Source organism: Myxocyprinus asiaticus, chromosome 40 (genome assembly GCF_019703515.2).
Source record: "Myxocyprinus asiaticus isolate MX2 ecotype Aquarium Trade chromosome 40, UBuf_Myxa_2, whole genome shotgun sequence".
NCBI lineage: Eukaryota > Metazoa > Chordata > Actinopteri > Cypriniformes > Catostomidae > Myxocyprinus > Myxocyprinus asiaticus.
Window position 1 is genome coordinate 17,743,402 of NC_059383.1, and position 16,386 is coordinate 17,759,787.

Consider the following 16,386-nt stretch of genomic DNA (forward strand, 5'->3'; position numbering starts at 1 on the left):
AACAGAAAAGAAAAATCCATCTGACCATCCATCATCATCATCTTTAGTGTTTTGAGGTAAACAACCTATTTTATATACAGTTCAAATTTTAAAAAGTGATTTGTTCTGAGCACTATGACCATGTAACCTGAAAGGTGTTAGCTTGCTTGATGGCAGTTCCAAGTGTGACTGAAAATTATTTTTTTAATCATTAAGTAAATAAGTGTCCATACTTATTGCTGTGCAATTATTCGTTTGTTTTGACATTAAAACAGTTGGTAAACTGGTGAAGAGGTCTTAGTAAAAAAAAATTATTTAGCATATAAACAATCACTTTACACACTGCACAATAATTGTGCACATGTTAATTCAAAGGTGTTGCCATTCACTGGTTCAGAGAGAAGACAAAAAAAAAGACACTTGGTATTTTTTCCCTTAACGGCTTTAATAGTTAATTATCACTCTCATTAACAGAAGTTGTTTTTCAGGGCAGGACCATAGATAATATAATCACTGGTGAAATAAAATCAAATAAATAATTTAAATGAAGCACCATTGTATGGATAAAAGTCATGAACCTAAGGGGCCTACATTCAGTAAAAACGTTTTTCACTAGAAAAAATGTCAATGCAAAAACAACATCAAGCAGGGAAACCTACTTTGAACCTAGTTTGTGCTAATCATAAAAAATTAAACATTCACAGTTTAAAAAAAAAAAACAATGAAAATTGCCACAGCAGAACTTTTTCCCTTTTAAGACATATTTAGCTTCTGCTTCATTAGAAAAAGAGACCATCTGGTGCAATCTCAGAATGCAACACTGCCTTTAAGCTCCCCATGAAGGACCATGTATCAGATCACACTCAAGCCACAATAACAAAAGAATGCAAAAACTTCAAACACAAAAGGCAAAAAAATAATAAAAAAATAATAATAATATTAATTTGTGGAGCTACGGTAAAACACAGAGCATTGTAAAATCAGAATCAAAAGAGCTATTTGTCTCTGCTGTTCTTTGTGACTCAAAAAAGCAACAGCCCATCCTCAAAGGAATGAGTCAGAACTGTGCCTGGATGCTTCACCACCCTCCAGGCCTTCAGTAACATCAGCAGTGTCCACTCACACACCGCACTACAGCGCACCCTGGGGGCCTCATGCAAACTACATCAAACCAACACTAGCAAACAAACAAATGAAATTATGATCTCAGTGTAATTGCAAACACAAAAAGCAATGTAAAAAAAAAAAACATTTGGGAAGGCTGTTAATTTTTGGACGTGAGGGGACAGTAGAAACAGTGCTTGGGGAGATATGTGCACGTCCCCCCTCAGTGCATCAGAGGGTAAGGGAGAAGTCTTCACATTCCGGCAGGACTTGGGAGGAGAGAGTGAAAGAGGAAGAGACATTACTTCTTCCATATGGTGTAAAACACCCACCTGATTCAGCATGTTAAAGAACAGTCCACTCATGTGAGAGATGCTATGTTGTGTTTATTTGTTAAAACCCCTCAAAACTGTAATGGACAGGAGAAAAATTATTTAAAACATAAGTTCACCCAAAAATGAAAAACCTCTCATCATTTACTCACCCTCATGCCATCCCAGATGTTTATGACTTTTTCTATTGCAGGACACAAACAATTTCAGCTCTGCAGGTCCATACAATGCAAGTCAACAGGGTCCAAAAATTTGAAGCTCAAAAAGCACATAAAGTCAGCATAAAAGTAATCCATATGACTCCAGTGGTTAAATCCATGTCTTCAGAAGTGATATGATAAGTGAGGGTGAGAAACAGATAATTTGTAAGTCCTTTTTTACTATACATTATCCTCCCTGCCCAGTAGGTTGCAATGTGTATGAAGAATGCAAATCGCCTAATGCTAAAGAAGAACTCTTAGGACAGAAGAAATAGCTTAGGTGGGCTGTTTGAAAGTGGAGAGTTATTGTAAAAAGAAAAGAAAAAAAGAAAAGAAAAAGGACTGAAATATTGATCTGTTTCTCATCCACACCTATCATATAGCTTTTGAAGATATGGGTTTAACAAACAGAGTCGTATAGATTACTTTTATGCTACCTTAATGTACTTTTACAGCTTCAAAGTTTTGGACCCTGTTGACTTTCATTTTATTGACCTACAGAGCTGAGATATTCTTCTAAAAATGTTCATTTGAGTTCAGCAGATGAAAGAAAGTCATACACATTTGGGATGGCATGATGGTGAGTAAATGATGAGAGAATTTTCACTTTTTGGGTGAACTATCCATTTAAAGTCAAATTTAAAAATAGGTTGCACTGCTCAGTGTGACCAAAATGGTTCAAAGGATAGTAAATAATTTCTAAACAATGACAGTTTTTACCTTGTATTCTATCCATGATAGTTACAGTAGGTGTCAGTAGAAGTCCGCATACATCTTGGACTTATACTGACATCTATCGGCTTAGGTGAAATACCAGGAAAGAAATACACTGGAGGCATTAAACTGATCACAATGTATAGTCAGGACATTACTATTACAATTTTTTTTTAAATTCAGAACTTTTTAAACTACTTCAAAAAGTCCTCATCATAAAATCCTCCATGTGCAGCAATGACAGCTTTGAAGATCACTGGCACTCTAGCTGTCAGTTTATCCAGATACTCAGGTGTCATTTCACCCCATACTTCCTGTAGCACTTGCCATAGAAGTGGCTGTCTTGTCGGGCACTTCTCACGCACCTTACAGTCTAGCTGATCCCACAAAAGCTCAATGGGGTTAAGATCCATAACACTCTTTTCCAATTATCTGTTGTCCAATGTCTGATTCTTTGCCAACTCTAACATTTTCTTTTAGTTTTTCTGTTTCAAAAGTGGCTTTTTCTTTGCAATTCTTCCCATAAGGCCTGCACCCCTGAGTCTTCTCTTTACTGTTGTAAATGAAACTGGTGTTGAGCAGGTAGAATTCAATGAAGCTGTCAGCTGAGGACATGTGAGGCGTCTATTTCTCAAACTAGAGACTCTGATGTACTTATCCTCCTGTTTAGTTGTACATCTGGGCCTTCCACATCTCTTTCTGTCCTTGTCCTTTGTCTTTGAAGACTGTAGTGTACACCTTTGGACAAAATCTTCAGTTTTTTGGCAATTTCAAGCATTGTATAGCCTTCATTCCTCAAAACAATGATTGACTGACTGAGTTTCCAGAGAAAGTGGTTTCATTTTTTGCCATTTATGACCTAATACTGACCATAAGACATGCCAGTCTATTGCATACTGTGGCAACTCAAAACAAACACAAAGACAATGTTAAGCTTCATTTAATGAACCAAATAGCTTTCAACTGTGTTTGATACAATGGCAAGTGATTTTCTAGTTCCAAATTAGCAACTTAGCATGATTACTCCAGGATAAGGTGTTGGAGTGATGGCTGCTGGAAATGGGGCCTGTCTAGATTTGATCAAAAATGACTTTTTTCAAATAGTGATGGTGCTGTTTTTTACATCAGTAATGTCCTGACTATACTTTGTGATCAGCTGAATGCCACTTTGGTGAATTATAGTACCAATTTCCTTCCGAAACAGCAAAATCTGTTCATTATTCCAAACTTTTGGCTGCCAGTGTAAACTTCTAAGAGTTAATGCTAAACATAATAAACAATTGAAACAAACATCCCAAGACCAAATAATACATTAAATAAATTATGATTATAAACAGAAATTGTTTGCTGGCACTTTAAGACCCCAGACAGAACTCTTTTAATGAGATAAGTTCCTGAACTTGTTTGGCACATAAACAATTGCAGCTAACTTAATTCGAAAAGGATACAGCTCCATATATGAGGGCACACACACCACCTCTTTGGAAAAGTCCACTTTGCATGAAAGTCTCCCCAAAAGCTTCTCATATTCACTGAGTGCATCAGTCAGATTCACACAATTACCCTGCAGGCAGAAAATAAATCATGATAACATATTCATATTTGAAAGAATGAAAACCAGGAAAACTTCAGACCTTTCACTACAAGCCCCTCTCACCTGTGTGAAGTACTTCCCACCAGGTCGCAGAACTCTGATAGAAAGGTCAAGAATAAGCCTCAAGAATTCCCATGTTGAGTCTAAAGGAGAATTAAGATTGAATACATTTGATGTCATTTTTTTAAAAGTTGGTTCAAGGATCAGGTAGAAAGGTGTGAGCTGCATTCGCTAACCCTGTTCAGGTGCTGTGGAGATAGGGACAGCTGTCAAGTCATTGATCACGTAATCAAATGTCCTCCCTTGTTCAGAAAACTTTTTAAGTACTGGAACACAGTCCTGTACCAAAATCTGAAGAAACAAAAGTGAAAGTGAGAAGAAAACATTTTTGCTTCATTGTGAGAAATATAGATTCATTGTTAGCCATGCAAAACTGGCAGTTGCCCAGAGTTTTGAGTAATTTCCCCCAACTGATTACTTGGGACTTGTTTCAAAAGCAGGAAAGGGGGCCTCTTTGTAATTTCAGCATAAAAAGAAATATGTTAAGCAACAGATAAACAGATCTGACAGAGAACAAAGACAGAACAACTAAACATGAATTTGCATTCTAGTCTAAACTGGAGTGAAACTGACAAAACTTAAAAGCTTGGCTTTTATGTTTAGGAACCAGGACTGACATTAACATGAGCTTTAACTGATCAAATGTCATGGAAAAGCCAATCAAATCCTTACCTCATAACAATCTCCCTTCAAGTTATCTAAAACATTCCCACATGTCTTCCTCATGTGTTTCTGACATCCGTCAATCACCAGCTTGTCGATGTAAATGCTTAATTAAGGAACGCAAATATTTTTAATCACACTTAATTACAGCTGAATGAGAGGCACAAGGGAATACCTATTCATTCATTTTGGCAACCGGTTGAGGTTACCGCAAGACAGTTAAGTGGTAGGGTTACAAAATAATGAGTTCTCATTCAAAGAAGATGAGCTCTCTTGGGTGAACTGACCCTTGGTTGACCCATTTAATAGTTAAAAATAGTGAAAAACAAATCTTAATCTTGTATTTGGTCAAAATGCCTTTAGATACTCCACAACAATAAATAACTGCATTTTTCTGGTACTTGTTTATATTTATGTAATGTCAGGGCATTTTGGGTGGTTACTAAAGCCCAAAGTATACTTTGGTCAGACATGAACACTGAGCTTCTGCGCGCAGTACGTGTGATGCAAATTTTGTAATCAGCAGAGTGCTCGATCACTGAGCGCGTACTCTGAATGCGCCTGGAATTATTTGCACTAATAAGTGAGTCCACAAGGTGGCAACATCACTGTTGAGCTTTTGCTGTCACGAAGGAGCACTTGAAGATTATGTAATCACCGCTAAAACAATAGAAGATGGAGGTGGAAACAACAACAGTGGATGTGTGTGAGGAGGTCAAGAGATACCTGCATTTGTATAACTCAAGTCTGAAGCAATATAAAGACATGATTATGGGTCTAAACTCCTGTAGAGAAACAGTTCAGTATCTCATAGCTGTTGTGGCACGCATGCACCAACTGCCTGTGTATGCGCGCACTGCTGTCAAATGAAGAATACTTTAAAAGGCTGGTGTTCAACTGTATGCATACTTAAGTGTTCACATCAAAACCGAAGGATACTTTGGGCTTAAGGTGTTGCTAGGTGATTGCTAGGGTATTACTAAATGGTTGCTTACTGATCCAAGTCAAAAGTATACCAGTTATCAGTTTTTTCACTCCAAATGAAGGGTTTATTATATTTCTAATGTAAAAATAGTACCACCACTGACATATGGGTGACACCAGAGAAAGTTTCGCAGAGACGGAGCACTGGTATTACAAATTAACAGGAGAAATTTGAACAGCCAAGGGATGTAAAAAAGGAAGTCTCACCTTACAGGTAAAAGAGACAATACATTTTTAGATACAGACATTGACTGTCACAATTTATGATACCACTGTTGTCAGATTTTAATGCTGATTTTACAGTTTTTCTCAATCGCTTTGGCACAATCATCGAATGACTATTAAACTTCGTCAAACTATATGACTAACTATATGAACATTAGGTCATTTGTTCACATGACTATAGTCATTTATAATTGCTTTGGCACAAAATGCATTGAGTAAGCCTTGCAGATCAAAATAGTTTGCATTCATTTGCTATTGAATGATATTACTCTCAAATGCAATTATACATGTTCATTGTGTAAATCCCTAAATGCTAAATAGAACAACCAACAATCACAATAACCTGACACACATATATTAGATACATAATAGTTATGTGGTATTGTTGTAATAGTTGTTAGATGGATAGACTTAGGCTAGATGGGGAACAATTCAATTTCCTCACAATTTAGAGCAACCAAATGCAAATGCTGTCCAATTTAGCTGAAAGGTGAAACTCATAACCTATCAGTTCTCAAATACATTTATACTGCAAGGGTAAGACTGAATTTCACAACTGTGGAATATGGAGCAGGCAGGAGACAGACAGGGGCAAAGTATGACAGAGCCAGGTCCACGGTGTCGTCAATAGTCCAGACATTCAGGAGAGAAAACAGGTGTGTAATCAAATATTGTACTGCAATATACCTTCACACTGGTATTCCAGTAAACTTAGCCAATGCAAGTCTCAGAATTTATGACTTTACTGTGGTGTATTTTCTGTCTAGGATTTAGAGTCTGCCCCATGGTGGTGGCAGAAGATCAGTTTTCACTGCTCAACAAGAACTTGAAATTTGCAATATGGTTGTAGCAAACAATGCTATTAGACTTAAAAATATTCGAAGTGCAGTCATACAAGATCTTTCAAAATGTCAACACCGTCAGCCTCTCCACAACTGATAGAGTGCTGAAGAGAAATCGGATTGCAATGAAGCAACTATACTAGGTACCTTTTGAGAGGAATGGTGAGAGTGAAGGAGCTGAGGTACCAGTATGTACAGGTAAGAATTCATCATTGTACACTACACAGTGCTGTAATCTCCTTGTCTTTCAGTATTGACAAGTACAACCTGTATATGCAGAATATGTTACACAATGTGGGATATGTGTAGCTGTATGATTTACAATATCTACTGTAAATTATTTCCTAAATTGCTTCTCTATCTTTTATAGAGAGTGATGGAGCTGGAGGCTGATGAATCCCCACACATTTTTGTGTATGTTGATGAGATGGATTCAACTTGGCCTTAATATTATTGGTCACCAAGCCACTGTTGATGTGCCAGTCCAGCGTGGAGGGAACATTACAATGTGTGCTGCCACATGTGGGAATGGAGTACTCCACCACATTCCCATCATTGGGCCCTATAACACACAACGTCGTCTCAATTTCCTGGAAACTCTTTACAGGGATCTCATTCCTGAGAATGAGAGGGGGCTGGTAAGAAGTGACTTGCCAACATATGTTATAGTTTGGGACAACTAAGTTTCCATTGTTTATATACAGTCAGGGAATGGTTTGTTGCCCACCCACGTTTTTTTGATGGAGTTTCTCCCACCATACTCCCCATTCCTAAATCTCATTGAGGAGTTCTTTTCTGCATGGAGATGGAAGGTCTATGATCACCGTCTTCACGACCAGTTGTCCTTACTGGGTGCAATGGATGCTGGTTGTGAGGATATCACCGCAGATTGTTGTAGGGGGTGGCTGCATCATGCCAAAAGATTTTTCCCTCGTTGCATTGCAAGGGAGGATATCAGGTGTGATGTAGATGAAATGTTGTGGCCAGACAGAGAGGAGAGATTGGAAGACCCATGAGGTTGATGAACTTGCAGCATATTTTCTTTTCTTGCACATATTGTAGTTCCTGATAATTTTGCTGTTTTATTTATTTTTTTTCTGTACAAGTTTTCTTTACGTATTTTCGATTGGCTGTAAAGTGTGTACATACAATGAAGTGTTTGAATAAATGTTTTGTTGAAAGTACAGTGTGTGTGCGCCATGACTTTTTGACATCAATACAATTCAGCTGCCTACATATACAATGTTAGCAATTGGACAATATTACATAGTGGGTAACTATCACACTTTCAGAGTACACTGTCATTTGACAAGATGTCTTTGCATTTTGACTGTCTTAGTCTAAGAAATGAACACTGAGGAACCTATTGTTTTGATGACAATGATTTATTCATTGATGAATTTATTTACATTTGAAACAAGAGTTAATTCTTCTGGTTGAGTAATCCCCTTTTGCAGGTCAAATGGAGTGGTGTGCTGAATGTACCATGTGAGGATTGTACATAGAGTTTTGACAATTTTAAGTTTTTTTTTTTTCAGTAACTGTGCCAAATCAATTGAGAAAAAACTGTAAAAATGTTCTTTGATCGTAATCTTGACCAACCGTTTTGGAGATTTAGGTCTTTCCCCATTCAGGAGCTGTACTTATATGCCACTTGGTTACACTGAAAATAGCTGCCCAGCCTGCCCGCGAGCATACCAAAGATGGCCGCCGAGTGGACCGACTTGCCTTGAAAGGTCTTTGGTGGGGCTCTTTTCAATTGAAATCCTACTATAAAAGCTTGTGTTCAGTGTGATAAACCTATGTCAGTGTTCATGTTTATAATCAAAAGGAAGGCAGTGTATATTTACTGTTTTCTACCGGTCTTTATTGACCGGTCTGTTTCTCCAAAAACAGAGGGTTAATGTGGGACTTGAACCTACTGAATCATGGTTAATCAATTAGTTGCAGTCAAGTGTTAGCATAAAGGATATCTCAACCATGGTGATCATCTTTGGTTTGAGCTTCACTGCCTCATGAAGAATTCCACCATCTCCTCCTCCCAGAATGAGTACCTCCTTCCCAGCATAGTGCTCTTTGCCACTACCCATAATGGCCTGAGTGTAGGGCAGATCACTCTCTGCCAGATCTGACATTTGATCACACTAAATTACCACACACTCAAAAAAACCACTTACTTCAGCATCAGAAACATGCAAATGTACGCACATGAATAAAATGTGACCCTTTTAACTTACTGACATCCCCGTTAAGGATGAGCATATTGCCAAACTGCCGTGAGTGCAAGATTTTGATGTTCTGGTAATCAGAATCCTTCTCGTACACAACTTCATCAATGTCGTACTCCATGAGCCTGCCATCAGCAGTGGGCCAATACCTGTCCACATCACTGCCTCGAATCAGCGCAGGGAGTCTGAGAGGATGCATTTATATACAGTAGTTAAATGTTTAATATCAAAGATGACAAGTGATTCAAAATGAAAATAATACTAGTTACGTTTCACCTCTTGATCCTTTGGACATTTCCGTTAAGGAGAGCCTTGAATTTCTTCTCCAGTGCATTCAGTAGCTACAAAGTGAGCAAATAAATGACTCTATTTTATTGCCTTATTTTAATGGTGAAGAGTGAAAAATCATCTCGACATATTAAGCTGGACCAGGAGAAATTACTTAACATAAAAAACACTTCACCTCTAAAGAGAAAGCAAGCAAATTCTGAAACGTTTGAATCACACTTTATCTCCTGGTGTTTGTGTGGTTAGCACGTTGTGGTAGAATGGGTACCATCCATGGCGTCCAGACAAATACTATTAAATGTAAAAATTCATGCATGCACTATAATCCATATGGTGCACAGGATCATCAAGTTACAAAGAGCAACTGAATACTACTCCTTTTTGATAATCAGAATTCAGACTTTTTGGTAATGAACTCTATGTTTACAGCTTATCCTTGAGGAAGAATGTTGAAACAAATTGTTGCATGGGCTCATTACACAAGTATCTCTAACAATCCTGACAACACCTACAATCTGTTAACTCACATTTTCCACTTGCGCTACATCATCCCCTTCCAGACACTGCAGGTCAAAGGTCACCAGACCATGAGTGTGCATTCGTAGTATGGCAAACCTAAAGCAAGGAAAATACAGAAATGCAATTAAAACCACAAAACATCATCCAATTCACTGAGATCACAAAGAGATGTATGAAAGAAACAAAAGATAAAACTGCAGTCAGATCTTTACAACAAAAATACTGAGTTTTACAATGTAAAGTACAATCCCTTTTTTTTTTTGTCCAACATTCATTAGTGCTTAAAGTGCTATGAATTTGTGATAGACCTATATGTAGGCCAGGCTAATTAATCAGCCAATATTTTGGCCATTAAGAAATTACTGTCATCGGCCAAAAATTATCTTTTAGGTAGTTTACTATATATTAGTACCTATTAACTACCTATTAACCAAGGTGGTCATTCTACCAAGTTTCTGTTCCAAAAATCTTCAAACAGAATTGTCAATGGATAGTGCCCATTTTCATAAGATTTGCAATACAGTCATAGCAAGCAATGCTTTTAGACAAAAAAATATTCAAATTACATTCATACAAGATGATGGCATCTTTCAAAATGTCAACACCGTCAGCCTCTCCACAATTGATAGAGTGCTGAAGAGAAATCAGATTACAATGAAGCAACTCTACTAGGTATCTTTTGAGAGGAATGGTGAGAGTGAAGGAGCTGAGGTACCAGTATGTACAGGTAAGAATTCATCATTGTACACTACACAGTGCTGTAATCTCCTTGTCTTTCCGTATTGACAAGTACAACCTGTATATGCAGAATATGTTACACAATGTGGGATATGTGTAGCTGTATGATTTACAGTATCTACTGTAAATTCTATGAATGACCTTAAGATCTCCAGGGCTTTAAATGGGACTACAGTTAAAACAGTCCAAGACAATGGACTGTGGGACCTCCTCATGTTCCCCTAAGTTGTGCTGGAACAGCAGGCTCCACTGGGCCATGCGTTGGTAGGCAGGCCGGAGCACAAAAGTGGTTAAAAGCAGAGACTTTACTTTAAAGTGATACATTGTGTCCAGGTCAGCTTCATCCCAGCTTAAGCCTAAACAATGACCTACCAGCTGTGTTTACAGCACGCCACACACAAAACAGGAAGTGAGGGCCAAAGCCTATAGATCAGATACACAAAGCCACTAAACTGACCCTGCGCTCATCTAAATGCCCCATTGTTGGACAGAGGATGAACTTAACTGGCCAATCAATGGTCATCCTAAAAAGTGTATGAACACAGGAGCACACCTGGCATTTTCAGTTGGGGGTAACCGGGGAGACGTTTGTGTGGTCAGGGATGGATGCAGTCATCATTATTGTCTAACTCTAGTCAGTAAAATTCAACATTGTCCTTAGCTGTTACAGGACAAAAATGAAAACACTCCATGGAATGTAACAATGGAATTGAAACCTCTCTTTTTTTTCTCACTCATGAGTAATTACAAACAAATTCTATATAATTAACAGGGCAACTATGGTCACTCCTCCCTAAAAAATTTTAAAAAATCATGATTTTCCACAAACTGTGGCATGTTGTAAAATCTTCCTGACAAGTCTCTGATCTTCTAACTACAATGACAATGACTGTGTTTACATGCACAGAAATACTCCTATATTAACCAGAATTTGGTCATGTTCCGATTATGTCTGTGTCATGCAAACTCGATGAAACCAATATTCTGGTTTCTACTGTTCTAAAAACAACTGGAATGTGCATTAATCAGAATTTAGTATTAATAAAAATTCTTAGTCATGTAAACAGCTGTGGTGATGAGAGCGTGGCCGAGTGACGTCTGTGGAGAGCGAGGCTGGGAGAGGAAGAGCGTTAAGGATTAACACCTGTGGTAAATTATCTCTAACAGCTATTTTATGTTGCAGTGAGAGCCGGAGAGGGATAAAAGGCAATCCAGACTGCCAGAGGAGAGAGAGAGAGAGAGAGAGAGAGAGAGAGATGCACGCAGCAGTGTTGAAATGTGTTTTGTATTATGTGCAAAGCTTTATGTGATGCTGAAAAGTGTGTTAATAAAAGACTACGTGGATTGCTTATCCAGCTCCTGCCTCTTCCTTCACAAAGAGAACTAGAATATTCTGAATATTCCTTGTACTGGAATGCATTTATATCTGCAGGTGTGCAAACCAAAGCAATTCTCATTGCTTCATGATACAGGCAGTTGTGAAAAGTCAAGCAATAAAGGAAACACACTGTTGGGGCTAACGGTGGACAGATATCAACATACAGCCAGGCGAAGCCCTAAGTGTCTCATGGCCTACATTTAGCTATTGCTTGTGTTCTGTAGTCAAGTACATGAATGAGAATTAATCTGTTGGTTTAATTTCTGTGAAGCATAACAAAAATGCAGCAAAATTATCTGCCAGAGCAGGCATCTTCAGTAGAGGTCAACCGATAGTGTATTTTGTCGATTCCGATAACTAAGGTGGTGGAAAAGTCATCATTTTTATTTGTATAGCGCTTTTCACAACACACATCGTTTCAAAGCAGCTTTACAGGAAATCATGCATTAACAAAAAAAAGTCAGAGTGATAATTGTATAGTTTGATTAAATATGATTGTAAATTGTGTATAAAAATTAAATAATTAAATAATAATTGTATTTAGAACCCCTGTGAGCAAGCTGAAGGTGACTGTGGCAAGGAACACAAAACTCCATAAGATGTTGGTTAATGGAGAAAATAACCTTGAGAGAAACCAGACTCACTGTGGGAGCCAGTTCCCCTCTGGCTAAACAACAAGAATATAATGCCAATATTAGTTATTTGTGTGCAGTGCAGGTCATGGTTTAAAATGTGCAAACTAAGTAAGTGTTAAAAAGGCAGATAACCAAAAAGTTTTTAAAATCGATTTAAAGAATGTAAAGAAAAATTACAAACACAGAGGCTTCAAATAGTCTGAAAAGAATAATTGTGCAACCAAAATCCCACTAAAAACAGAAAAACGAACATTTGGTGCATAACGCATGACTTTTATATATAAACAAGCTCAAAATGTACTTATTTCGGGACTCTTATTTTTAAATATGAAAACTTGGCTCAGTTACAATGCTCTATATTTAAGTATTTACCAAATGAAGCTTTTTATAGCCTATATATTCACCAGATCAAGGATTTTTATATATGCATACGTACTTTATATGTTTTTTTTTTTTACCAGATTTATTATTATTCACAAGATAGGAAGTTAGAGACACAATATACGTGCTGTTGGGACATGTTTCCATCTAGTCACATTTTTCTTTGCATGTCCTCGCTTTAATTTAAAACGATTATCTAATCAAAATAATAAAATATGCATTGAAGTGATGTTAAAAATATGGATGAATGTTGTCTATGATGATAGATTTAAGGCGTCTTTACACAGCCGAATTAATCCTGCTCAGTGCCTGCTTAAAACTCTGTGTAAAGACGCAATGCAGCATAAAAGCCAGTCTAAATTAAGCCTGCTCTAACCCACCTCAGAGAAGCCATTTCATAATTGATTCACATTTTTATGGTATAATTTCATATGTTCATTCATTTCATATTTCTATATTCAAAATTTTATATTTAAAACATTAATCTCATATTATGTATGCAATTGTAATTTCTGTGTAAATGCATTTATGGCAGCTCTGAGAAGCATTAAACAGTCTGTGTAAATGCATCTAAATGCCAGTTTAAATGCAGCTTCTGTTCCACCTTGGCAGTGTAAAGATGGCTTTAGATATAGCATTCCAATTGTAGAATCCTCCAGAGGAATGCGGAGGGACAATAATAAAAAGTAAAAACTATCGGCATACATTTTTGCCAGTAACATATAGTTCTAAAAAGCAACTATCGGCACCGATTAATCGGTAAAACCGATACATCCGTCTACCTCTAATCTTCAGTACTTTCAGTAGAGAATACCAGGAAAATAACATTCATGTCTTAGTTTAATTGGAATATGCTGAGCAAATACCATGTTTACAGGTACATTCCAATAGCTGTAAAGCATGTAAACCACATTTTTGTGTAATAAAGTCTTAACTAGGATAGAAATTGATCAGAAAATAATGTGCACATAAATGTGGGACATAAGGCAAAGGTGCTTACCTGCCATTCTTGCCAGTGAAGGTGGCCAAATATCCATGTCCCTCTGATTCATGGACAGTCTCTGTCATTTCCTGCTCTTGAAATATAGACTGCAGGCCACGCACAGTCACAGAAACATCAGCTAAACAGAGAGAGCGAAAACAGATGCATAAATCCTCCGCTTCAAACGCTCCCAGACTACAGAATAACTGTAGTCTGGGAGTAAAGGCAATCCCAACATCTGATTTTAATGCATACATCCTTCCTGGTTTACAGGGTTAACTAAGTTGCACTTTCTTGCTGTTTTCTATTCTTGCTATCCAAATTCATTATTCTAAAACAATCAAGAGGTGAGTTGCATGCAACATGCCAATCTGTATCAGTATGTATAACTATCTAATCTAAATATAAAAGCAAGCACTTGAGCACAATTGCACACCATGAAACTTTGCACCTGTCACACTGCTCACAGAACAGACACAGAATATCTAAGTATGATCGCTGCATGGGATACTCGTCGGCTTGCGATATTCTTAGCCAGCGAAAACAGAGGCACCACCGACCTTCCTTCCTCTATAGGTGTCAAGAGCATGAAAACATGCAGAAAAACACCTCTCATACAAAATCGGCGGAATATGTGTACAGGACTAGTGCCTAACTTAGTTACTAATAAGTACTTAACGGCTTTACGCGCTGCTCTTTAATGATAATAGCTAATATTCCGCAGCCAGGTCTTTATTCACCTGCTGTCTAATTATTTGTTTAGTGCAGCCAGGGAACACCAGACAAAAGGAGCTGAGACTCAGCGGCTAGCAATTTACTTGTGCAGTATTTGGCCAGAGCTTTATTCAAATACATGATAAAAAGCCGCCGCGAGCTCCAGAGAACAACCCACATTAGCATCTGCTAACGCCGCTATGCTACCAGGTTGGAAGGTCATGTATCACAGCAAACGTCAGAGAGGGATACACAAAACACACAAGCTTTACGCTTGATTGCAATGACACATGCACGCTTGTCTCCTCTGCAACTTTCAGCAATGCAACACTGGGACGGCAGCCTGGGTGCTACTAGAGGGACAATAAATCGCTTACAGTGCAAATGCGAGGAGGCCCGTATATACAGTGTCTGTAGTGCAACACGAGCCCCCCTCATTCATTTCAACGAAATTTACCTGGCGCGCGGAGCTTGAAGTCAAGGGTGTAATGAAGCACTGCCATGATGGGGTAAAGCCGTCTGCCATACCTGGATGAGGCAGCCGGTGGTGAAACGGTGGAGAGTCTGCGGAGACAGTTGGAGAGAGATCGGACACACTGGTGGTGGGAGGGAGGTGTGTTCTGTGCTCTCTGTCTGTCTCTCTGAAGCTTGGAAGTGGGTGGAGTGACACTGCAGCACCCGGCGCTCAGGTCCAACCCGATAAAAGGAATGTTCTGAGTTCTAAACAAGTTAAGCTCAATCGACAACATTCTTGCATAATGATACTGACCATAAAATAATTTCGAATCGTCCATCGTTTATTAAAAAAGATAAAAGAAAAAAACGCGGACCAGTGAGGCACTTAGGCTACAATGGAAGTGAATTATGCCAGTCCATAAATGTTAAAATATACAGTTTCAAAAGTATAGACACAAGAGACCTAAACATTATACATGTTAACATGATTTTAGTGTGATAAACACATATAATGTGATTAACACATACTTTTTACGTCTTGCGGTTATGCTTTTGAAACCGTGTATATTTTAACCTCTATAGACTGGCCCCATTCACTTCCATTGTAAGTGCCTTTCTGTACCTTTGATTTTTGCTTCTTGTATCTTTTTGTTAAACGAGGGACAAATCAAAACTATTTTCTTTGGTAATCAACAATTTTGTGTTAATTCTGAAAATATTACATCAACGTTTCCTTCACCCCCTAGGCGTCATTTATGGATGTGATGGGTGGGACATGTCCCCAGCATTTTTCGCCTTTGGCAAATTTGTCTCCACCACTTTTTGAAATACCTTGCATCAGATATGTGTCAAATGCAGAGGAAACATCTTTAGTTCTTCAGCACGATTGTCTATTTTGTTTGTGTGTGTTAAAACTAGTGGCAATCCTGCGCTGGAATATGATCGTTGCGGCTCTTATCAGTAGCTTTTGAGTGACTGTGGCTGCTAGCTCTGCTTTTCCACAGCTCTTGCTAGTTTCCAAAAATATGCCAAAGCAAAATGTTCAAATTAGTCATCCGCTATGGTAAAAGTGTTTATATATGTCATAATATTGCATTGTGTGAGGAACAGGGTGAAAAGTAAGTGTTTATGAACCGATAATCTGCTGTTTTATTCATGATTTGTGTGAAAGGGGATAAAAGTAATTGTTGAAGAGCCTCTAGTGTTCATTTCACCCGGAAATTGCTGTTATATACAACAGGCCACATAAAATTCATTTTGCAAAAATGTAGTTATCGTAAAATTATTCTTTAACCAGGTTGCGAATGTCACTGGGGGAGCAATATGACAATCGCTGGAGACAGTAAAAAGGTGACTTAACAAACCAATCA

General features: G+C 38.0%; 1 protein-coding gene across 1 annotated transcript; it reads right to left on the minus strand.

Annotated features, from left to right (window-relative positions):
- Window positions 1–403: 403 nt before the first annotated feature.
- On the minus strand, window positions 404–15,192 carry LOC127431325 (spermine synthase-like). The gene is made up of 11 exons (XM_051681723.1): window positions 15,018–15,192; window positions 13,865–13,985; window positions 9,741–9,828; window positions 9,202–9,266; window positions 8,935–9,110; window positions 8,669–8,825; window positions 4,656–4,743; window positions 4,160–4,274; window positions 3,987–4,066; window positions 3,778–3,893; window positions 404–1,415 (listed from the first exon to the last, which is right to left on the minus strand). The coding sequence occupies exons 1-11, from the start codon at window positions 15,061–15,063 to the stop codon at window positions 1,385–1,387; spliced, it is 1,083 nt and encodes a 360-aa protein (XP_051537683.1). The 5' UTR covers window positions 15,064–15,192; the 3' UTR covers window positions 404–1,384.
- Window positions 15,193–16,386: the final 1,194 nt, after the last annotated feature.

Coding starts and splice junctions, on each gene's coding strand:
- LOC127431325 (XM_051681723.1), bottom strand. CDS start 15,063: ATGGCAGTGCTTCATTACACCCTTGACTTCAAGCTCCGCGCGCCAG. Junction 9,267..9,740: donor ATGTAGCGCAAGTGGAAAAT/GTGAGTTAACAG, acceptor CTCACTTTGTAG/CTACTGAATGCACTGGAGAA. Junction 9,111..9,201: donor AATGTCCAAAGGATCAAGAG/GTGAAACGTAAC, acceptor GCATCCTCTCAG/ACTCCCTGCGCTGATTCGAG.